The 25,141-nt window shown below is 34.1% G+C and overlaps 1 protein-coding gene across 3 annotated transcripts in view; it reads left to right on the top strand.

Annotated features, from left to right (window-relative positions):
- Positions 1-25,141, top strand: part of Ten-a (Teneurin-a transmembrane protein) — a 1,628,256-nt gene that overhangs the window by 629,069 nt on the left and 974,046 nt on the right. For all 3 annotated transcript variants that reach the window (XM_074139868.1, XM_074139867.1, XM_074139869.1), the window contains exon 4: positions 20,834-21,034. In XM_074139868.1, coding sequence (XP_073995969.1) covers positions 20,878-21,034 — 157 coding nt within the window. In that variant the 5' untranslated portion in view covers positions 20,834-20,877. The remainder of the gene's footprint in view (positions 1-20,833; positions 21,035-25,141) is intronic.

Below are 25,141 nucleotides of genomic sequence, written 5' to 3' on the forward strand. Positions count from 1 at the left end.
GCCTTGGTCTTGTTATGACTGCCATTCTGATTTCTGTTTATTGTTAGTGACCATTGCGACCGAACCTCGCATTTTCCTGTTTGTTCAATCTATTTAGTTTTTGGCCAGCCTATTTTTCTTTTCCAACTGAGTGTAAATAAGTAATTTTCACCGCGAAAAATTGATCTCTAAATGTAGATCCATAATTGCTTCATTTCTAATAGTAATTTACCCTACTGTGAAGTTAGTAAAGCTTCTTTAAATAGATTGATGTAAAGTACAACATAGTGATCTAAGTTTTAATGCGGTAAGTTCATAACGCATATACCAAATTAGTTTACAATTAAACATGTGTTAAAAGCTGATTTTCTGCACGACCATAATTAAAGAACTTTCTTTCTATAAATAGTTTCAAGCAGATCTATGAAAACAGAACAACAAAAATAGTTTACGTATACCGGTGATTCAAAAAATGGTGGATTCATGTTTACAAAGCGCTGATAAATCTGGATTATGTTTAAATTAGGTTTCTCTATGTAAATGTTGTTTGCATGAAATCTGACATAACTTTGTCATGTAACTTAACTAGCTAGGGCAATACATCATAAGGTTATAATCACGCTATTATACTAAATACTAGGCATGAATACATTAGGTATATATTTCTTTACGTAACTATACGATGCATTTCTAAATTTTACTTAGTGAGGAGAGTTGAACAGTGTAAATGGTAAACAAGTCACGAACTGAAGAGTGACTCTTTAACTTTCTTATAACCTCCCTTTCGCAATGAAACCACTCACCCACGCACAACCTCTGTTTACGTCCAACGACCACCACCGAGGTCCCTGTAAGTTTTCTAATTATACTAACCCAGCCCGTCCCACTAACTTCTACTAGCTTTCAGGAGTGTGATAGAGAATGAGGGAAAATGCACAGCATGGTCGAAAACCAGAGCTTGTCTGCATAAATTCTTCGCCCATCCCACTAAGAATTCAACTCACCCTAAATACCCCTTCTCCTTTTACTAGTAATACTAACCCCTTGCGGTTTGCCACCAGCGTTGACTATCTCCGCAACAACTTATCTAACTTGAGGTGGCAGTACCCAGAACGCCAAAATAGGGGATACATTTTACCTTACAAGTGTAAGTCAAAGTTACAACTAACACCCGTTTATGTAATTTTTTTGTCATTTAATTTTTAATTTTACGTATTCATATATTTGTCTGTAATGTATACAGGTTGATGCAGTTACTAATTTATTTAAAATAATTATCCCATTTTACAAATTTCGACAAAATATTTCAGTTTGCGCATCTCAAATTTATCTTAATAAAAATAACTGGTATTACTGTAGATTGGAGAAAGAATTCTTCTTATCAATTCTCCTCAGGATTTCTATAAAAAAAACCTCATACCCGTCTTGTGCTAGGATGAGTGAAGGGTGCTGGAAGGAAACATGCAAGGATCCAGGAGATCTAGGCAGACCAAAGCTGCGCTGGTAGGATAGTGTGCATCTTTGTTAGGATTCCGAAATTGGAGGGCGGCTGCTCAGGAAAGAGACGCCTGGTGGGCACGTCTTGAGGAGGCCAAGACTCTGCATGAGCTGTAGCGCCATTTAAGAAGAAGAAGAAGTCTTGTGCAGAGCTCATAGGATTTGAAAGCCTATTTTAGACTGACTAATTTGCCAAAAATATGGCAATATACTGGAATTAGATTAGATTAAACTAGGGCAGCCTCAAGGCCTACGCCACTGCGACCCCTTTGGATTTATTGTGGCTCCCACCTCTCTAAAGCTCACCCTCCAGACCTGTCCTTTTAATCAGACTCTTGATGCTGGAGAGCGGCTCTTGGGTAAAGCTCACAGGCCTTGGTTTTTCCTCCCCGAGAAGTATCCTTAGCCATACGAGCCCCTCGCACTGACACAACACGTGCAGTGCCGTTTCCTCCTCTTCCTGACAGAACCTAAAAGGCTATCATCTGCCAGGCCCATGCGATGCATGTGTTTCCTGAGCCTGCAGTGGCCAGTTAATAGGCCTACAATTATCCTCATTGCCCCACACGGCCTAAACGGATTAATTCTGCAGTCAGCCTCGGCGAATAGCCTTTAATGAACTCCTTCGCCTGTCTCTGCCCCGTGGTGGCAAGCCACCACTCTTGAGACCTACTCTGCACCCATAAGTTTATGGCCGCAGTCTTCACACACTTCGGAACCCAAAAACAGAGCTACGGGCCAACGAAGTGTCCCGCAGAGCCTTCCCGGGCCAATAAATCTGCCGCTTCGTTTCCCATACTGGAATTAATGATGTGTTGTCTTATAATTCGGAGGCACAGTGGTATTATTGAGAATTTAACAGTGAAGCCGACCTACCAAGGTTTAATGAAACGTCAAAGCTCTCGTTCATCCTCATATCTTCCATCCTTTGCCCTGTTTTTAGAGCCATCAGTGTACCAATTAGAGGCTGCTGACAAGAAAAGAGAAGGTTAAAAACCATTGCTCCAACGGATTTTAAGAATAATCAGACGTCCGTCAAGTTGGTATGGCCACCACCTAGTTTTTAAACCAAATTTTGCACATCGTTTGTACCGGCGATTTACCAAGTTTCATCGTTTGTGCCGCTAAATTACGGAAGTTATTAGCAAAACAAAGTGGCCATACCAACTTGACGTCGTTAATCACGAGTTTACTAGTAAAATTGGTTGCCTTAAAAACCAGTACCTAGAAACCATAGTCACTGGCTTTACTAAATAAAGAGACGATTATCAGAAAATTGCCCTCATTTAAAGATGGTAATCGTGAAAAACCATTTTTATTATTTAATAATAAATATATGGAGGAATAACTAAACCAAGAAAGAAAAGAGAAAGGACGACCGCATAAACTGAAAGACCACCGAACTGGAAAGTCCACCCGGTATAATGTACTCACCTGTCCCCACCGAAACCGCAAAACAAAAATTTCTTTAAACAACCCAAATGCTTTAAGCAGATTATTCAAATCTTTCTGAGGTAAGTATTAGGTTCACTCCTAGAGCTAATATATAGACTGGCTGGCTCATACCCATCGTTGCGTTACTCTCAGCTTTGTTAGGGAGTATTCCTCAGCCGTTAAGCGGATTCTGGAGATAAAATTAACTATATGAGATTATAAGTAAAGGGGTTCGCTCTTCTCTCTCTTCTTTAGCTAACTTACTCTCATACTTGTTAAAATCAGTGCGCCTGCGCGCTTAGCAAGCCTCCAGGCTCTTCTCCATCTTCTACAAACTTATACTACTTCTTTTATGAATTACCTTGAGTTAATTATTTATAATTCATTTTCCATGTCGTAGAAAGATGTTGCCCTTTTAATGGAAAATATTCTAATAATTCTTACCTTATTTAAAGTAGAACTATTTCATTTAGATGATTAATCAAAATTACGCTTCTATGTACAGTATATCCTTCGCCTCCTAATTTGAGCGTACAAGGGGTTAATCCTTGTAGGGTTCGTCGATTTGTAGCTAAATGTGAGGCATGGAAAAGAAACGGAGATGGTTGGTCGAAGGGTCTTCGTACGTTAAGACGGAAGATTTTATAGTCTCCGTAGCAGTATCAGGGGAAGTCTTAGGTGGTAGGGTACCATGTGGAGCGGATGGTACCGGAACGCTTGCCCAGAAGGATGCTTTATGGCACTCCAGGAGGTCGCCGTCATCGAGGGAGGCCTCGTATGAGCTGGTTGATGTGAAAGCAAACCTGACGAGCATGAGCCATGCGTTGATGGCGTTCTAGAGCTCACGATTGAGAGGAATGTAGGAGGCTGGCCGAGCAGGCCCGGGTCCTTTCAGGACTGTAACGACCCAGAAGAAGGTACAGTATCAGGGCCTAGTAATCCGCAACTGCCGGTGCAAGTTTTGTTGCCTATCATTAATTCCAGTATATTTCCATATTTTTGGCAAATTAGTCAGTCCAAGGATCTAGCTTTCAGATCCTATGATTTCAGAACAAAACTTCTTCTTCTTAAGTAGCTCTACAACTCATTTAGAGTCTTGGCCTCCTTAAGACGCGCCCACCAGGCGTCTCTTTCTTGCGCAGCCACTTCGGCCACATTCACAAAGGAGTGCCCTGCACTTATTCCCACTAGATATCTAGAAAGCAACCACTTGGTAGGGCATTGGCTATATAGCATCGCCTGGTTAGTGACAGTAAAATACTACCGTGGTAAAAAAGGCCAGCAAGATACCTAGAAAAAGTTGACACGAGATTATGTTGGGACCAATACCCGCCAACTAACCTACAACGGCCTAATAGTTTTCGTAGATAAGGCCAAAGGCTGATCGATATAGCCATCCCTCCTTGCAACTCCAACCTTGAACGGTAACACAGGAAAAAGAATTTGGTCTTTTCCTGAAAGGGGAGTTATAGTCTTTAATTAAAGATAGGAAGATAGAGAAATAGTTCCCGGCGAACAGGAGAATACCAAAAGATGGGGATTATAGGTTGAGGACACTTTGATATCCTGGTAACCATATTTAAAGGGTGCATTTGAAGTTAGTGCAGCTTTTAGCCAAATCCAACACAATTTACTGGCCGAGATCCCCTTGGCCAGAATCATCTTGTGAAGCACAAAATAGAAAAATATTAGCAGTAATCCATAAGAGAATGGATTAGCTCAGAGTTTAGCGAACTGGATTCCCACGTGAAGATGTTAGGATCGAATCCAGTTGCTGGCTCTTAGATTTTCTCTTGCTAGAAGTTACTTACAGCTTACTGTCCGGTGATGGACAGTTTTGACTGTAACGAGAGAGAACTGTCTTGAGGTCTGCTATGCGCTAACAAAAACTCCGAGTGCCAATGACCTCAGATGTTGACGCGTACTAAATTTAAAAAAAAAAATGTATTTAAGTATCTATGAAGCTTTCTGAATCACTGATGAGGAGATTTAAGGTAATAAATTCAAGAGATGTTCCTTTTCATAATCAAGACTTGGTAAAAAGAATAATAGCTATTAGTAGATTAACAGAAAAAAGTATTTGAAGTACTATAGACACAAAAAAAAAATGCAAAAACTCAGCAAATGAATCCTTAATTATAGTAGATGCCAGGATTTTTTAAACTATTTCTTTCATTATACAAGTATCCTGCCACGGACAACACAATTTCGACGGTAAATCTTTCTAGCTAGAAGAAAATTTCTTGGAGTAGTCCCACGCGTGTATATACCCCTACATTTCTAGTTATGAAAGAGGTACGAAGTTGGACCTTATTTTGCTGGTAAAACATTTTTTCCCTTCTTATTACATTCTAACAGAGTATTATATTTTTTGATTAAAAAGTTTTCACAAAAGATTAACTTCTTTTTTCGTTTTTTTTTTTTTAATTTTTCTTTTTTCTTGTTGACAATCTCTTTCAGCCGGGAAATTCTTACTCTTAGCTTAAATAAATAGGATTGTTGCTTTGTTACATGAGGCTTGTTGTTCATACTTTAACCTTCAAGTTTTGTTTATAACCTTCTATCCAGATGCAGAAATCGGTAAAGTCAGAGCCCAGAGCTCTGGACGATTTTTTCTCATTATAGACAACACTGTCTAGTATACGCCTCTTCAATACGTTAATCCCATACGAGTATAACGTACATTGTTTGGCTCGCGTGAAATTTTCTATTCCGAGTGTGTTATTTTATGATTATTATCTTTATTTGCAAAGTAGTTCAAGTTCATGTTCACTTTATAAACTTGGTAAAGTGTAAAATCTTAGTTTTAAAACTTTTTTTAAATAATTAAAAATTGCGTACATATTTTTCTCTTCAAAATTATTAATTAATTTACAAAGTTCTTCTTTAAGATTATTATATTTATTTATATGGAGTAGGAATCTAAAACTTTCATAGGCTGGGCAGCTGATAAACAATTAATGTTTCCGGCTCGTTCTTATTACACATTAAACAATGATCTTTGGGATTTGATTGTAAAAAATGACATTGTTGATTTTAAATTTAATAACATAAGGGGCCACCCAATCAGAAAGAATTCTTATAACTTGAAAAAAGAAATGAATTTATCCGAAATATTGTTGACCACCATTTTGTAATAAATTTTGTGAATTCCAAAATATATTAAACATACTTTTTATTTACTTTATTTAAATCAGTTAAGTGCAAATGTTCCCTGTTTTATTATAGAAATATTAGGTTTGTGATATAAGCATTCTAATGAGCAATTCTAATTCTAGAAGGGGTTTGAAATCCCAATTATCATTTGTGTTTTCTGGTTTTGGGAAAATACTCCATGAAAGACAATTTTAATCCTGTTAAATGTGCTATTATATATATTCTCGTACATCTTGAGACAGACTAACCTTATTACTGTACATATTAACAACTTTACTGTATAATATTGTTAATTAAAATAATTTTTATGAATTATAGGAAAAAAACGTTTCTATGATATTTTTATGATTTAACTGTTTATGTCCGCCATTATTGATTATTTTACGTGTGGTACTCGTACCACAGGTTGGGAAACGAATAAGGTAACCTCTTTGCTGTTATTTTAATACTCTTTATGGTAAACTGATAAATAAATAAATAAAACGTCAATATTATAACCTGTAAATATTCTAAATTTAAATTGGAAGAAAATACAATTATGTAAATGTATAATCATAGATACAGTGCATGCAATTGTAGGAGGTATACATCTCACTTCGAATAATTCCTTCACAGTTGAGCAAAGAACAAAGTGTTCTACGAAAAGCGTTTCCTTGCTCACAGTCAGAATCAACCAATTCCCTCTTCTAAGTCATTCAGTTCCTGTAAGTCCATAGCTTGATCCTACTAGGTTCACTATCTGTTAGTTTCCCCTTAGGGAATAAAAGGGCGAACGGTTCTTCCTTGTCATCTATCTTTCTAGCTCTTACTAAAACAAACTACCATTCGCTTTGTACTCTATTGCATACCCAGTAGAGTGTTCGGCTTGCTTTTTCTACCAGAGAATCTCACTTGCCTCGTAAATACACTGAATCCAACTGTTCCACCTGCCAAACCTGCACAAATCTTTGAACATTAAACAAAATTAATGTTACCAATAAATAAAGATTGTTCTCATTTTGAATATTACTTTTTTTTTACTGTAAGAAAAAAAAAGTAATGTATTTCAACGAGGGATATAATACAAAATATCAGAATCTACTACAAATTATTTATTATGTAAATATACATAATATAACGTTTTCTGCAGCGAAATAGTGGACAAATACGACATCACTATATCTAATTCCATGTGTATTTTCCCACAATAGTAATAGTAATACAATATTAACGACGATTTTCTGCAATTACAATTTAAAGCTTTTAAAGGTCATTGTAATTATAAATTCTAAACAATAATACTTATTGTACTTTAAAGTATGATAAAGTACAATAACAATAGTAAAGTTTAAATATATCGAATTATCTAAACTCGAAAATAAAGATCAGAATCGATTTTATAGAGCTGTAACTTACTGAATGACAATCGATGAATCCGGAATGATTGACTGTTGCCCGGTTCATAACCTTCTTTAAATACTCTTCTACTTTTCCGCAATGCGACAAGCGGCAGCATCTCTAGTGGTTGTGATTGTAAAAACTTGACCCTGGATTCGCAGTGATGGCGAATCTTTTGAGCTCGGTGAGTCAAAATTTTGGAAAACTCTGGTGCTGTGTCACATATAGAAATGTTCGTGATTTTTTTTTTTTTATATATATTTGCTACCATAGTAGACAAAGAAGATTTATTAAATGACCCACTTTTGATCATTGATATGAGGAAAGTTAGCCAGATCCTTATTCTCAATAAATACCATAATTTCTTCAAAGTACTCCAAAAAAAATCGCTCGTGTATAATAATAATAATATAATTTTTTATCTCTGCTGATGCGTGTCACCCAAAATGAGTTTGACACTTCTGTGACTTGCGTATCATAGGTTCGAGTCTTTTAATGGTTATGAAGCCACGGCTTTGAATCTAAGAGATCCCCAGTTCGAATCCCGCTTGCAACTACTTTTTATCTGTTACGAAAAAATGTTAATACTAAAGTATGTACTTCCACACCCGTCCGCGGCACCTAATTTGGTAGTTTGGACGATAGGCTTTGTCTGAAAAACATTGGTGATAACTAAGGAACGGATTTTTATGTATTTAAAAATGCCAAATATTTAATTGATATATGCATTTATTTTCGTCAATTATGTGGAAAATATGTGATTTTCTGGAATATTTAAGTAAAATGGACATTTTTTTTTATGAAAATCGTGAAATGGTGGAATGATTGTATTTTTCGAGAACCTCACAGTTCAAAAGGAATGGCTTTGAATCCACATCAGCATCACTATCAAGTTTTCCAATAACTGCATTGGCAATATACCTGCCCTCAACGTCAGTGGTTTCATCAATTGACACCCAAATCGGTCCATCTTTGATAAGTTCTCGAATTTTGGTTAGTGTATCTTTATAGACATCTTCCAGGTAGTTTTTCCTCAGAGCGCTCTCGTCAGGCATTTTTTCCCCAATATAGGTCTCTAAGAATCCTTTGAAATGAGGATTTTTAAGTTTGTGGAAAGGGATATCTGCTCTAACCAAAGCCCGACACAGATCTGTACTCAGAGTAGACTTACTTGATGGAGATGTAAGGAAGGCTTGATAGGACGTCCTCTCTTTCTTTCTGTTTTTATTCTCTATGTGCGATCCGGTGGCAATATGTTGGGTGACTTGGGAACGTTGAGAGCAAGAAACGCGCTTGTCACAAGCTGTGCAGTACAAAATGTCTCCATCACTTCGAAAAAGTTCTGCTGGAAACTCGCGAAGATATTTAGCAACCAGTTGTTTGTTTGAGGCCGATGTTCGTGGCATTTCACCCAAAAAAGAATACACTAAGTGACCGAACGAAATGAATTGGACACTACAACAAACGAACTGAAAGAACAGACAACGTCAGACAACTTCAAAGAACTAACAAGTGCCCGTCACTGTTTAGCAGCATTCTGTATAAATTACAATAACCATTGTACCCACTGTGATTCACAGCCCTACAGTCTGTGGTTCACAGTTCCTGTCAACCACCTCCCAATTATGAAAATATGCCCAAAATGAAAAATATGTACATATTTTGATTAAATATGTAGAAATATTTATTTATTTTAATCAAATATGTATAAACATGCGATAACATCCAAATATGTGGAAATATGTGAAATAAAAGTAGACTCAAACGGCTTAAAAAGTGTCAGTATGAATACTTCTAGTTGAAAAACGTCTGTAAATTGCCTAGAAAAAAATATGTAAATACATACGAATCCGTTCCCTAGTGATAACCTTTCTTTACTTTTTTTAACTTTTCTGACTTTAAATTCTGTAACACTGTAACACTAAATATTATTTCTTAAATAAAAATATATTTTGCTTATTTTTAGAGCAGAGGTCGCCAAAGTGGTCTATATAGACCCCCAGGGGTCTATTTAATAAAAGTAGGGGTCGATTTGAGCCAGGGGGTCAAAGAAAAAACAATTCTTAATATGCAAGTCACACATACCTAACTGCTTATGTAAAATTTGTGAATGTTTTAATAATTGACTTAATATCAGTTCCTTTAAAAAAAATAAATTAATAAACGCACATTTATTCAGGTGAAACAATACGAGTATTTACGTACCAGCGCGCATTATTGGATCTTGAAGCAAAGACGCTTCTTAAAAATTAAAAAAAAAAAACAAATTTTGGACAAACATGCAAAAATATGTAAAACGAAATAGTTCAGCCATTTATGCTGGCGTTTCCAAGTACCTATCTGGTTGAATCTTAACTAAGTGCAGAAATAAATTAAATGTGGAGTTTCGAGGGGATTTAAGATTAAAATTGACCAATTTCGAACCCAATATAGCGAAACTTGCAAAGAAACACCAGCCAAACCCATCTCATTAATTAAGAAGCAATACTGTATTTACTTTACTTATTTATAATTACTTGTTATTTTAATAAATATTAAGGTATTTAAATTTCAACATTAAGATATTTTTTATAAAACTATTTGTTACACAATGTAAAATTACTTTAATAAATGTTTAAAATCATAAAATAAATGTACAAACACAGTACCTAATAGATAGTTTTATTTTATTGTAATTAACTGAAAATTACTTTTATGGAAGGTCGATGGAGATTTCGAAAAATTATATAGGGGTCCATGATCAAACTAGTTTGGCGATCCATGTTTTATAGCGATATTTCAAACAAATATAATTCATTAGATAATCCGTTTAACCTGTTCGTTACGTGAGCTAATCGTTAGCTTGCTATAATTTAATATTCTGGAAAAATGAAATAAAAATACATTTTCTGAATTCTTTAAAAGTGATAGAATGCATGGTTTACTTTCATTATTGTAATGAGTCTACATTATGTTTAATTACTATTATACGCTAATGTAGTATTATTATCACTAATTATTTTTATTTAATATTTCATTTCGAACAGAAATGGCAACGTAATATCCCCCCTTCCACCCCCCCCAAAAAGTATAAATGTAAATTTCATTTCCCGAAAGGTGAGGGATTACATCAGGCTAGAAACAATTCAATATAGAAGGCTGTGAAGGGAGAGTTTTTAACCCTTTACCTGCCAGTTTCTCATATTTTGTAGTACTCTAGGGGCTAAACGCACCCTTGTATCACTGGAGACCACTTTAACATCTCACTCTCCATGACTTATATGTTCTCACACCCTTCACAAAAACAGAAAATACTGCAGGGAGAATAAAAAAAAAAAATATATACATATATATTTCTGTTTAACTAAAAATATATACCAAAATAAACTTTTACATGCTTGCTACTGCCAAAAACTTTGTACCGAAAAAATGTACCATGTATATACCAAAACAAAACAAAAATTAGCCTTAACCTTTGTTACAAGTACAACAGAATGTTCAGAGTAAAAAACTATAACATTTTACAGATGCTGGAATACGCATTCAATTCTTTTTGTAAAAAGCGTAGGATATCTTAAAATTATTATTATAAAAAATAAATGACCTTAATTCCATTAATGATCTAAATTCTTAGCTATTTTACAGTATAGTTTTGATTTGGTTAGGATATTAACAAAACAAAAGGCTCATTTTGACAATGCTATTACTGGTTTATAAATAAAGTAATCGCCCATGTTTTCATGCAAAGCTTACCGTCCAACAACCAATTAGAAGACGTGGAAGGGTGCGGAAGCTCATAATTTACTATAAACAATTTTTTCCAACAAATAAAAAGTAGTCATACGCGGGATTCGATCTGGTGACCTTCCACACTCAAAGCCAATCTCTTGACCACTAGACCAACACTTGCTGGAAGATAAACGATCCCAAGCACATCTTTTGTACTGATTGTAGTAAATTATTATTTAAAATATTATTGCAATCAACACCAGTCATTCTCCAATCGATTTAAACCAATTTTCCAATAGTTTTTTTCAAGAAAAACAGCCCCAAAACATAATCGAACTGCCACTGTGCTGAACAATCGATTGAACCTTTTGAGGCGATCTGATGGCCTACACCAAACTATTTTCCATTTCTTCTGATTCAATTAACTCAAATTTAGATTTATCAGACTATATAATGTGTTCCCAAATTGATTAGGACTTAGGCCTATATACACGGGTACCAACTTTAAACTTTCTTTTGTCCACCATTCTGTACGTCTGTAATATTATGTTGTTTTGTTGTATTAACAATTATCCATACTCTCTAAATATGTATTTTATTTCTAATAATGAAATCTTAAATTGCATCACTGCGCTTCGGGTTTCATGTTGGCTTGAGCAAATTAATGTGCCAATAAGTACCTAAAATGACCAAACAATGGGGATAATCTTTCACACTAAATAATAACTGTTTTAAAAAAAAAAAGAAAAAAAGAACAAAACGTGAGAAACGTGGGTTGGTATAAATGTCAGCGTGGGCTAGCGAGATATCGATGGCTAAGCTGTAAGTGAATCACTGAATCCTATCGATGAAACAAAATGCACGTTCCTAGGATTATGTGGGAAATGTTTGCGGTTTATTTTATTGCATGAATTACAGAGAAGAATTACGAGAGAAGAATTACGAGAGATAAAATTTTATCGATAAATAATATTCAATAACTAATATTTTCTTTGTTGGGGAGGGAAGAGATATCGACTGTTTTCTTCTTTTTCTAACCTTATTTTGTATGGTTTTAGAATATTATTACAAGTTGTAACTGGTAAGGACGCCATTTTGGGTAATTTGTAGTGCACATGAAATAGAATAATGTTAAACATATAGTGAGTGATAAATGTATTATGCTAATAGGTACTGTGCACTCAAAAAATTGAATACTTCAGCATTTTACGCATAATAATCAAATGAACTTTTTTTATAATTTTGTTTGATCGTGAAATCAATGATTAAGAAGGCTTTCTCTTTTGCCTAGTTTATTATTAATGATTAAGGCAATGTTGAAATCAATCCTTCAATATAAAATACTATACTTTTACTATACTATAAGAATTAAGATACAAAAATAATTGAAATAAAAAATTTAAAAAGGAAAAGAAAAATTTCACTCAATAAAACATATACTGTTCTTTTCTTTTGCTCATATTCAAAAGGAAACCAAATGAGAGGTTGCTAAGGAAACAACATCAACATTATGATAATAAACGGGAATCTAGGCAGTACAAAATCACAAATTATTCGTTCTAGTGAGCACAAACTGGACATTACTCTTGTAGCAAAACACTACGTAGTCTCAATGAATTAGTAAAAAAGTTATACACATTAAATACTTGAGTTTTATTTTTACATACAAGTATGTTTATTAAAGAAGTATCTGAAGAACTATTAAGTTATTTATTTTTATATAAACTGTAGTGAAAGCAATTCAAATAAATTTACCGTCATCATTTAGCGCCTGCTACTGGAATTTGAGTTGATCGATTACAAAGATTTACATTAGAGCACTGAATTAATCAAAATGGCTTCTGAAATAAATTCTTTTTGTAAATGGTTTTTGAAATAAATTTTCAGTGGCCAAAATATTTGTGTCGTTTAATGGTGTTATTCTTTATTATTTGAAGAATTAATTATAAATATAAAAGGCTGTGACTGAACTAAGTGCTTTGATACTTAGATTTAAGATATTTCAAAAAGTGGAGTTAATCGATTTGTGCAGTCATATATGTACGAGGTCTTTAAATTAAGTAATTGCTGAATGACAAGAAGCATTATCGTGATACAACACCCGCGTGTTCTTGATGTTTGGTCTCACACGAATGACGCTTTTTCAAAGTTTTTTCAAGAACCTCTCGGTAAAAATGTTGATTGACCGTTTGACCTTGAGATAGAAACTCTTTGTGGACGATTCCGTGGATATCGAAAAAACAAATCAGCATGCATTTGATCTTCGACTTCGCTCGCCATCCTTGCAATTTCAATAAACGAGTTTTTGGCCAGTAAAAACAATCCTGTGGCTCCACAGTCTCCTTATTCGCCCGGACTTGAGTCCTTGTGACTTTTTTCTCTTTCCGAAGTTGAAAAATCACCTCAAGGGAACTCATTTTGGGACAGACTAAAATATTCAAACGGCTGTAACCGACCAGCTGAAGGCTAATCCAGTATCGGAGTTCGAGCACTGCTGTGAGGAGTGGAAGAAACGTCTCCAGCGATGTGTGGCTTCAGAAGGAAGTTATTTTGAAGGTGACAATATAGAATTGGTAATTCTTTTTGAATAAAAAAATTTAAAAAAATCAGTCTCATTACTTAATTTACAGACCTCGTATATCGAATATTTGAAAGGAATGTAGTAAAAAAAATGCAACTCTGTGATAAACACAAAAATCTTTAGCAAAAGTACTTAAATAAAGAGTAAATTCTTTTATATTTGCAGTAGAATTACATTTGAAATGAAACATTCTATTTCTGATCCAATATGGTAGCGTCTTTAGAAAAGTAATATCGACTTCGACAAGTGGATAGTATAAGAGTAGAGACAATCCACTAGGGTGACTTATTGAGATATAGCACTTGACAGAAGGTAGATTTAAAAACGATGGATGTTTTTGGAAGATATTGTGACGAAGGCAGAGGAAAGAGGTGGTTTGAGAAGTAAAAGGTGGAACAAGAAGAACAACAATCTGAACAAGAAGGCTCGTTCGCCCATGAAAGTAATAAACATTCATTAGGATTATCTAGGGGAGCAGGGCAGCGAGCTCTCCTCTGCATTCATTCAGTTTGCTGTTGCTATTCTCTGCAGTTCCTGGCCAATTTCATCCAAACCCTCTTTCAGTTTACAAAAGATATGATTTGAAAGGGAAATAAAGAGAGCAATACTGAGGTAGTTATATAGAAAAAGTAAGTAATATGATATGAATGTTTTCTAAACAATAAACAAGAAAGAAGATCTGTTTACAAGAAGTGTTGAGCGTTACAACAATTACAATAACTTACACAATAACAGTTATTTGTAGTCAAAGTGGAAGAAGTAAACTTTTCAAACTCTTCAAGTATCCATTATTAGATTTGGAATGATTATAAAAACCCAAACTTTATTAGTCTTATTGATTTATTAACTTTGTTATTAAATAAGAAACGCTTCGAACAAGTCATGAGTTCATCTAATACAAAAGAAGTTTACAAGATCTATGTTTACAAATATGATTATAATTATATAATATTACTTTCATCTAATACAAAAGAAGTTTACAAGATCTATATTTACAAATATGATTATAATTATATAATATTACTTTCATCTAATACAAAAGAAGTTTACAAGATCTATATTTACAAATATGATTATAATTATATAATATTACTTTCATCTAATACAAAAGAAGTTTACAAGATCTATATTTACAAATATGATTATAATTATATAATATTACTTTCATCTAATACAAAAGAAGTTTACAAGATCTATATTTACAAATATGATTATAATTATATAATATTACTTTCATCTAATACAAAAGAAGTTTACAAGATCTATATTTACAAATATGATTATAATTATATAATATTACTTTCATCTAATACAAAAGAAGTTTACAAGATCTATATTTACAAATATGATTATAATTATATAATATTACTAACGGTCTACACACCTAGCATTAAATTGAATTTTGTCTACTATCATTTTTGTGAAATTGAAAAGACAATCGGAAACGCTATAAGTTAAAGTTTAGGTAGGTTATTGAATTTATAGAATATTGGATGAATTGTTAAGGTATTAAAACTGTCCGGTAGGACAGTTGTATAAGGGTTGATTGTCAAAAACTACAAAAAAGCATAACGTAGAAAAACACCCAAATTTGACAATTTTTTTCTCTTTTTCTATAAAAGATAAAATTCACAAATTTTCTTTAAAATGTAGGGCAAATCCTCCTTTATAACTGTAATTTTGTTGCAACAACTCACATCTAATAGATTTCGAGAAATATGTTACTGAAAATGGGCCAAAACGGCATTTTCAGAAAATGTTCTTGTTCTTGTTATTACCTACTACTATAATTTAATTGTTTGCCAATGAATATCCACTATTAGTATATTTTGTAGGAGTGTAATACGTCAAATTACCAACTAAGTGACGTGGTCAGAGGCGAATAACAAACGTATTTTGCTATAAATTTCTCGTATTAAACATTAAATAAAATTTAAGACCTCTAGACCGGGGAATTGAACCCACTAAACCAACAATACATGTTGGCTTTGTAGGTCTCGCCTTTAACCGCTCGACTACCGTTGCTTATAAAAAGGATTCATGTTTTTGAGGAAAATAAAAATAAATCAAAAAGTTGAAATAAGGTCATTCAATTGCGGAAATAATTGGAATAATTGTACGCATTGAGAGAGAACTTCTATTTAACTTGTAAATCTAAAATATTTCTCCATTATTTGATTTTTTTCTTTTTTTTAATTTGGCTTTTTATTTCTAATAATTTTTTTAATTAATACTTTGATCATACGAGCCGAATTTAATAATAACAATACATTTAGTTAATTATTAACTGTAAGATCAAGTTACTCATTGATCAGTTAGTCGGCTATGTTTGACAAAGGGGCCAGGTGTATTTTGACGTTTCTATTCCATTACGCATTGTAATCAGGAGCCTTGTCACACATAGGGCCTTACCAACGTTTGATTGTTGATCCGTAAGCAATAGGGCTGCCAGAAGTACATCACTAATGAGTGTAACCTCAAACACATACCAAAATCTGAGACAGATAGATAGATGATAATGTTTTAATTACAATAATGTAAGGCAGTTTAATTATATATTGTAAGGAAGTAAAATTAATTATAGTACAATGTTTTTGTGCGTGTATGGTGTTGTGAAACTTCAGTGAAATGGGGTACAGACTCCGCTGTGATCGTCTGGGTACGTCACCAATGAGAACTTTGTAGGGCTCTCTGAACCAACCAGCATCTAATTTATGCATGCATGTAGTAATAGGTAATCTAGGTGGCATTGGTTTTATTGTTACTTTTATTTATTTATTTATTTACAACCTGTAAATATAATATATACATCAAGTAAATGTGGTCTATATCAAGTTGAGCACAGATTAGTTGCAGAATCCTGGTGGATCCAGCGCCACAATCGGGAAGGCATGTTGAGAGAGGCCAGCCAATTCTGGAACTCTGTAGAGGTTGTAAGGAAGGTTAGGAATGTAATAAAAGATCACGGGGGCCAATGTCGTTTCAGGCGTCGTGGAGGACTGTCGGGATGGGTTGTTGTGGATAAAGTTTGTGCGGTGAGATTAAGATGTATTCTTAGGCTATTATGGAAATTAAGGAAGCCGAGAATGTATTAGGTCATTGACAAAAGGGATATTGAGGTCTGTATTGAGGGTTAAATTGGATATATACTCGTATGAGATGTGGCTATTAAATGACGAGACTATTGCTGTAAAACATTTTATTTTAAATTTATACATATTTAGTTATTATCATCTTCAATATACACCCCTCTCCTATCCCTACAACGCTCCATGCGAATTTACCATTGTTCGAAACAGTGCTAGAAGTCTTTTTCTGTCAGCTCCTGCATGACGGGTGCCGCTTTTTCTTTCACAGCTTCAACGGACTGAAACCGTACCCCATGACTTGTTCTTCCATAAATCGGGTCGTTTTTTTCCTTACTCTTTCACAGAGTTAAGCAAGTACCTCACGGTAGTTGTGTTGATTAATTATAATCGATATTTTCATCCGTTTTGGACGTGAAAGGGCGACCCAGGCGGTCATCATCTCCGACGTCTTCTCAGCCATCTTGGAAACGCTTGAACCACTCAAAAACTGGCGCACGAGTTTAACATTCATCGCCATAAACTTCTTTTAAAAAAGATAAGTTTCAGTAGCGGTTTTACCAAGTTTCATGTGAAATTTCACGACAATTCTTTGCTCTACTACTTGTGTAGTATCATGTTTTCGGCAAAACGAAACTAACACCTCTTACACAAACGACGGTTCCGGTCAGACAGATTTCTCTAGATTACCTATTACTACATGCATGCATAATTAGATGCTGGTTGGTTGATGCAAAATTCTCATTGGTGGCGTACGCAGACGATCACAGCGGAGTCTGTACCCCATTTTACTGAAGTTTAACAACACCATACACACACAAAAACATTGTACTATAATTAATTTTACTTCCTTACAATATTCGTTATTTAATAGCCACACCTCGTAATAAGGAGGCGTTGACCAAATGCCGAAGGACTTTAAATTGAAAGTTGGATGCTGGATTGTTTCACTGAGCCCCACAGCTCCGTAGGTCCAGATGGGTCTTTAGTGTCTTGAATAGAGTTGCACTTATTCCGGACATTCATGGCTGATCTTCGCTCTAGCCATCTTCGTAGTTGTCCGTATCGTCTATTGAGTTCTTGTCTATTCAGTCTAGTATGTGGGCTCCAGGTTAGTCGATTGTCTAAATACAGTCCTAGGTAGCTTTACTTGTGTATAGGTCGGTATTTCTTTGTTCTGCATCATCCTACAGAATATAAAGCCAATAATTACACCACATAATTCTAAGGCCAAATTCTCTATGCAGTTTTCTCTGATTTTTTTGGCGGGAAGAATTCTCCACCCCAAAACTGAACTTTTCTAGATGATCTTTTGGTTTGGGGGTTAACTATTGTAAGATTTATATTTGTAACTGACTTATATTAAGCACAGTAAAATAACAAAACTATTCTATACCATACTGCTAATTACTGGGCATATACTGCAGCGTTACTAAAGCCAGTAGAATAATAAATACAAGATATTCCATTTGGAAAATATAAATCAAGAAGCGCCAGCTGAGAGTTGTCAAGATAATTAAAAGGTGGCTCGGCTCAGAAATGTGCAGCAGATTCTGCAGAAGTTTCATTAAATTTGCCTTTTCATCGCCATTCTTTATCTGTACTTTTCACAGCCCCCGCCATCTTGTTTTTCACCCTCATCATCATCTATTTAAATTTATTAAAATCCACGGACGAGAAAATACTTTATTTTTGTTTTAAATCTTTCTAAATAATAAATTAAGGATGATGATATAAATCAAATTTAAGAAAATTAGATTTATTTTTTAAAATAGAATATTGTACCCTAGCCCAAGTACTCTGTCTTCCGTTATTACATCACTAGGCCACGGTCAGTCAAATTAAAGAAGTAAATTTATAATAAATTATCACTGATCTTTGTGTAGTTTTAAGGTATTTTATATTTTAAAATCTTTTAAAAATACAATTTTTAAGTAATTTTCAATTAAGAATAAATCGTCAAACTGATCCAGAGTTGTTCCAAAATCTGTTGAGTCAATTGTTACAAAACCATTCCACGTTTAGTATGGAACAGATTAGCTGAGGGGTTAGCGAGTACTGGATTCCAACGTGGAGATCATGGGTTCGAATCCAGTTGCTGGTCTTGAAAAATTTTCTATTTCTACTTTTTCGCTACATAAATAATAAACTGCTCACTTTAAAATCATCTTTCCATTTTCTCTTTCATTCCTTTAGACTCAATGCTGCGCGAAATTTGCAGCTATTTATGGTATAGTTAAACTGGAGAACGTAGTTGGCTCATTCAATCACACATATTCAGTTTAATGTTTTAAATTTATATTATTTATAACAGTAGTGGCCAAATTTATGATAGAAATGGGCTGCCAAGTATTCATTCTTTACGAATGCTCTTAATTTGAGCGACCCTACTGTGAACAAATAGATATTATTCGCCTGCTCTTTGTGTTTTATATCCAGTAATTTAGTTACTTTAGCCATTTTGTCATTCATATATTTTGCCAGATACTATAATCTTAGAGCTTCATACAAAGGGCATTCTATCAAAAAAAATGTTCTAAATTTTCTGGTGATTGGCATATTTGCATATTAAACAATTCTCTGACCCTTCAAATTTATGGAGTACCCCATTCCAATATAATTAAATGTATTTATAATAAGTAACTCTCAATTGGCTAATCAACCTATTTTTAATTTTATTTTGAAACTTATGCTGCACGAGAATCGAGACGAGATTTGAGGGACAGAAATCGAGACATTATATATATCTCGTCGAGATTTATTCGAGAAATCTCGGTCTCGTCTCGGTTTTTCAAATATTAATTTTTAGCTACAAAATTATAAAATTGTGTTCTTTATTAATAAATAATCATTACGGGTATTGAATTAATTATTAAAAGATACGATTTTATTATATATGTTCAATCTACGTCTACTTGACTTCGAATTACATAATTTTTTATATCATAAATTTCACTACCAATAATCTAATACTTTGAACTTTGATATTATTTGAATTATATTTTAGAATGCGGGAAGTTAGTCGGGAGGTGTATTTTTTATTTCACGAATCGACTTGTTATAGCAGGCAGATATGTTATTTGGTTCTTTCATTTGGCGCGTTTTTAACATCTTTTTGAAATTATATAAAGATATATAACAGTAATAGTAATATATGATGCATTGAAGTGTAAGTAGTTGCCTTCTTTTACACACATTTTCATTACCAATATATCAATATCAATGTATAAATTAAAATAATTATTAGAAAATAATAATTTTTGAAAATATTATTAATAAACAACCTTTTTTTATTCTTTTTGATTGCCTCAGATATTAGGTTCATTTAAATTGTTTTTTTTCATTTAAATACTAAAATAATAATAATAAAAACGAGATATCTCGACGAGACCGAGGCGGGACGGGGGATTGATAACACCGAGACACTTGTCATACGAGACCTAGGCGAGATTTGCATAAAGTCTCGCCTCGTCTCGGTCTCGTGCAGCATTATTTTGAACAAAATGTAAATATTGTTCTCCCAAACCAAAAGTTGTTAAATTTCGGTACAAAGTATTGTAATTTGATTTTATAATTGCCTCAGTATCTAAGGACTTATGGTTGGTTTACATACCGTTCAATTTTGTTCGAGGTTTCCCTTAACAACGTCTGGATATCCTTGAACCAAAACCCATCTTGATCCCACCATATCTAATTTAGTTTTAATTACTGACTGTACCAGTTGTAGGACAGATCGCTCCCATGTGTTAACCGCTTTCGTAACACACAGTCTGGGTAACCTAAATGGTGGCATAATAAGTATTTACTTCTTTAACTATGTAAAAGTGTATGAGAAAGTGCGAAAATTGTTAGAAAAAAAAAAAAACATTAATTTGTAAGCAACGTATCAATTTGCATTTTACATCGTCTTAATGTCGCAATTAAAACACAATTTTTTTGTTTGTAATTTTAAAAAAGGATTCACTACTTAGTATAATAAAAAAACCTAAAATACTTCTTCTTCTTTTTTTATCAGGGATGCTGATGGACGAGGAAATAAATGTGAGACTGATGTAGAAGATGGAAGGTAGGCGGTGCTCTAGAACACAAGTTGGTAGGCTCCGTCGACAAAGGAGTTCCGAATGGCGAGAGTATTCTACCTCCGAAGAAGAGGCTAACGCAAGACAAACGGCCGTCTATGCTGCCGGAATAGCATCTTTACTTGCCGGATATACCAGTAAGTTTCAAATTTTATTTTTTATTTGTAATTCGGATTTTGCCTTTTGTGTATTAAAGTTTGAGAATAATGTAAGAAAAGTCGTAAGGAATTTATCTAGTCGTAAGTTCTTAACAGTAAAGGGGTTGGCAGCACTGTTTTTTCCTCCTTTCGCCGACTGTATCCAGAATAACGCCAATCTGAAGTCTCATAGGCACCAGCGATCTTCTTCGTTTTTTAGGGTTAGGAATGTCTTCTCCATTTGTTGCAATCGGAAGAATTGTTGCGCCTTCTTCTTGCAGATAAATATTGATCCTCACCAATTGTTAACCCTTGAGCCGTCACCTTTCGTATAGTGCTATAATCCGTCACCTCGGGTCATATTGACCCAGCATTAAAAACTATTAAATAAAAAGGAAAAACTAACTAATATCATGTTATAGGGAATAGAAATCGAAGACAAAACATTTATTTATACTTTAATAAAACAGAAATACAAATAAAAAAAAAATTAATAACATAAAGATGTAATTTCTAAATAAGGTGCTGCTTAGCGTGTAATGAAAAACAGAGAAAATATTTACAGTTTACAATTAAAATTAAAACAGTTAATTAATTACAATTATTTCTACAGTTAGTGCAAATAGTTACTGAGTGTATCTTACATATGTAATTTTTACAGTTACTGCAAAAAGTAGGATATTTATTGTCCCTTGTACTAGGGCATTTGTGGCATCTTCTTCGTTTTTTAGGGTTAGGAATGTCTTCTCCATTTGTTGCAATCGGAAGAATTGTTGCGCCTTCTTCTTGCAGATAAATATTGATCCTCACCTTCAAATTCCGTGGGATCACGGTGCTCAGCGACCTTCTTATAATGACGTTTCGCAATTATTGATGCCCCAAACTTTTGAGGAATGTGCGTCGGTTCATTTTGAAATTTATATTTTTACGTAAAGCATTATTTTTATATGTGATACACGCATTAATGTCTGATACATTAAGTAAGTGGTAAAAAATGGCCATGGGCCAATTATTTGTTTTTCTTCCTGCAGAATAATTTGCAAAAAGTTGGTCATTAGTATCTAAAGTTGTAATTTCGGGTTAATTTTTGATCCCTGTTCCGCTGTCAATGGATTTATCGCTGTGCATTGTAGATAATAAAATTACTGCTCTTGATTTTTTGGGTACATAAGACACCATAGGCATTTTCTTTGTGAACCCAAAAAGGTAGCTGTTCGCTTCCCTTGACTTGTGTGGCAGAAATGCAGTGGGAATTTCTGGCTTATTTTTACTAAGAGTCCTAACAAGGGTTAAGAAATGAACGGCACACACTGTCACCTCGGGTCAAAATGGCTGGTTCGCGCCCGTACAGCAGGCAGCGGGAAAAAATCCTATGCCATCTCAATCAAAATACGTCAAAAAGAGATAAATAAAAATTTCGCGAACCCAGCCCTTATAGATATTAAAATAGAAGACTTGAAAGTATGAGCTGGGTCAATATGACCCGACGTGACGGCTGAAGGGTTAAAAGCTAAATTTATTTGTCTTTAATAAAATACTAGAAAGTGGAATTTAGGTATTTCTGTAGAACGTTCAATACAATTTGTCACATCCCTGACTGTATATATTTTTTTGATTAATTTGAAAGAAATGTCAGTGATTCATGGAATTTTAGGTGTTTATTTCTGGCCAAACTTCACTAGTTTTACCAATTTACTAACACCAGTAGAGAAATCCTCGCTGACGGCTGTAAAAATAAAGTAATTTGTCAACTATCGTGGCAAGTAATTACTTCAAAATGTCCAGAATACTTTTAGTTTTACCATTTTAATATCAGTGCTCAATCAGATGTCAATTACTGTCGCCATAGAAGTGAGTAAAAAGCTCTCAGTTACGATTACTACGGATTATTATAGTTACTCATTGGTCCCGGAAATCGGTAATAGTTTACCACATTTTTCCTGTTCTATTTAAGTAGGTTCTATTTTAAAACGCATTTTTTTGTTCTTTGCTTTTTTTGGCATTGGCTTTCGCCATACAGCCAGCATCGTCTAGGTGCTTATCACTAGAATATCACTCACTCTCCATTCTTACTTATAAATACATTCGCTTCACACATTCATCCCTCTATTATATACAACTATTTACATAAACTACAGCTAATGGATGGATCAGTACTCTATATTCCTGCCATCCTTATAGCTTAACCGAAATTAAAATCACGTAATCCTTCTCTAATCATTTTCTTGCATTCTTTTAATCGGCTGTAGCTGATAAAATAAAACGCATTTATTTTATTACAAACTTTTTATTGCATGCTTAAATACCAATTGATTTATTATAACATCAAATAACAAGTATCTCCTCATCTAGATCCTGTAATAGCAAGCCGTGCACTCCAATCACATCTAAATCTTCTCGAGCCTTGGCTGCAAAAGTGGAGAATCAAAGTGAATGAATTGGAATCTAAATACATAGTATTCACTCTTAACAAGAAAACTCTCCCTCCTCTCTCCTTCCACAATACTTCTATATCAGTTACTAACCAAGTACGATATCTCGGACTACATCTTGACAAACGACTAACATGGAACCCCCACACGAGACTCAAACGAATTGACCTCAATCTGAGGTATAAAATGTTGAAAAGACTACTCGACAAACGATCAGAACTGACCCTGACGAACAAACGACCACTATATACTGCTCTACTTGCCCCAATATGGACGAACGGAATACAACTCTACGGAAGCGCTAAAAAATCGAACATCAACCGACTTCAAACCTTAATGTCTAAAACTCTTAAGGACAATAGTTAACGCTCCCTTCTACGTCTCCAATCACACTATACACTCTGATCTCAATATTCCTCTCGTTTCTAAAATAGCCCAAACTCGATACACAAAACTCCATTCAAATCTAAACAGTCACTACAACCCTCTTATCCACAACATTTCTACAACAACACTTCCTTTAAATCCACAGCGCAGACTAAAGCGACGGTGGCCATGCGACCATCTCGATACAACGCCGATCTCCTAGGATGGTTGCTGTGTAAGCTTGCCAATCAGGCGAACTAACGACTTCCATCACTGCATGGTCGTCGTTCACTCCACTCACGCCTCTTGGCGCACATGCATGTGCGCGCTCGTATATGTAAGTGCACATATGTGCGTGCGCGTGTATTTGCGCCATTTCCTTACTTTCATCCCTTTTGCTTGTTGTATCTATTATAGTTGCAAAATAAATAAACAAAAAATAACAAGTTATTGCCAATAAAAACCATGACTTGAACTAAAATTTCCACATTTATATAATATAATATAATATATTACTTGTTACTGGGACGAGCAAAATTTGTGCACACTGACCAATAATGTTTGTTTAGGGATAAATACGATGCAATTATGCGATGTACATGCACTTGTTATCCATTGATACACAAATGTGCAATAATATTAATACTTAATAATAATAATAATACGCTAGAGTACCACTTTTAGACAGTACTTTCTTTTTTTTAACTTTCGGACTTATCTCTTGTGTACTGTTAAGAAGGATTAACTATGTTCTGTGAACTGGGGTTACTTTGGCTCAATTTTATATGTTTTTTATCAAGTAGTCACTCTCCACGTTTTGAAGAGAGAGCTTATTCATTAATTCTTCACAACCTGTTAATTTCAAAAGTTTATTTTGTAGTTCAAGAAAATCTGTGTTTTCTTCACATTATTTAACATATTTTTTTAATTAACTAAAGAATAACCCACAGATCTAAACTCGTTAAACGAAAATCCTTTCTTTCGAAATTGGTACCTAACACTCACTTAACATCATATTCATTTTTCTTCTTTTTATTTTATTTTATTATTTATAATGTAAATTTTATATTTTTGAATATAGTTCTTAAATAAATTAATTATTAAATTACACGTTTGTAAGAAATGGTTCTGGATTTGATGATTCCGATCAGTTATATTCTTATGGTGGATGAATTCCTTTCATAATGCCGACGCTGTTTTGACCCCTATCTTTTTGCAATTAATCACAGATTTCTGCATCAATTTTTAAAAATAACCACTACTCATGGTATACCTTTCGAAAGGTGATTGTATGTAGATGTTTTTCATG

This window comes from Rhodnius prolixus, unplaced genomic scaffold (genome assembly GCF_049639745.1).
Source record: "Rhodnius prolixus isolate KJV_2025 unplaced genomic scaffold, Rpr scaffold_6, whole genome shotgun sequence".
Lineage (NCBI taxonomy): Eukaryota > Metazoa > Arthropoda > Insecta > Hemiptera > Reduviidae > Rhodnius > Rhodnius prolixus.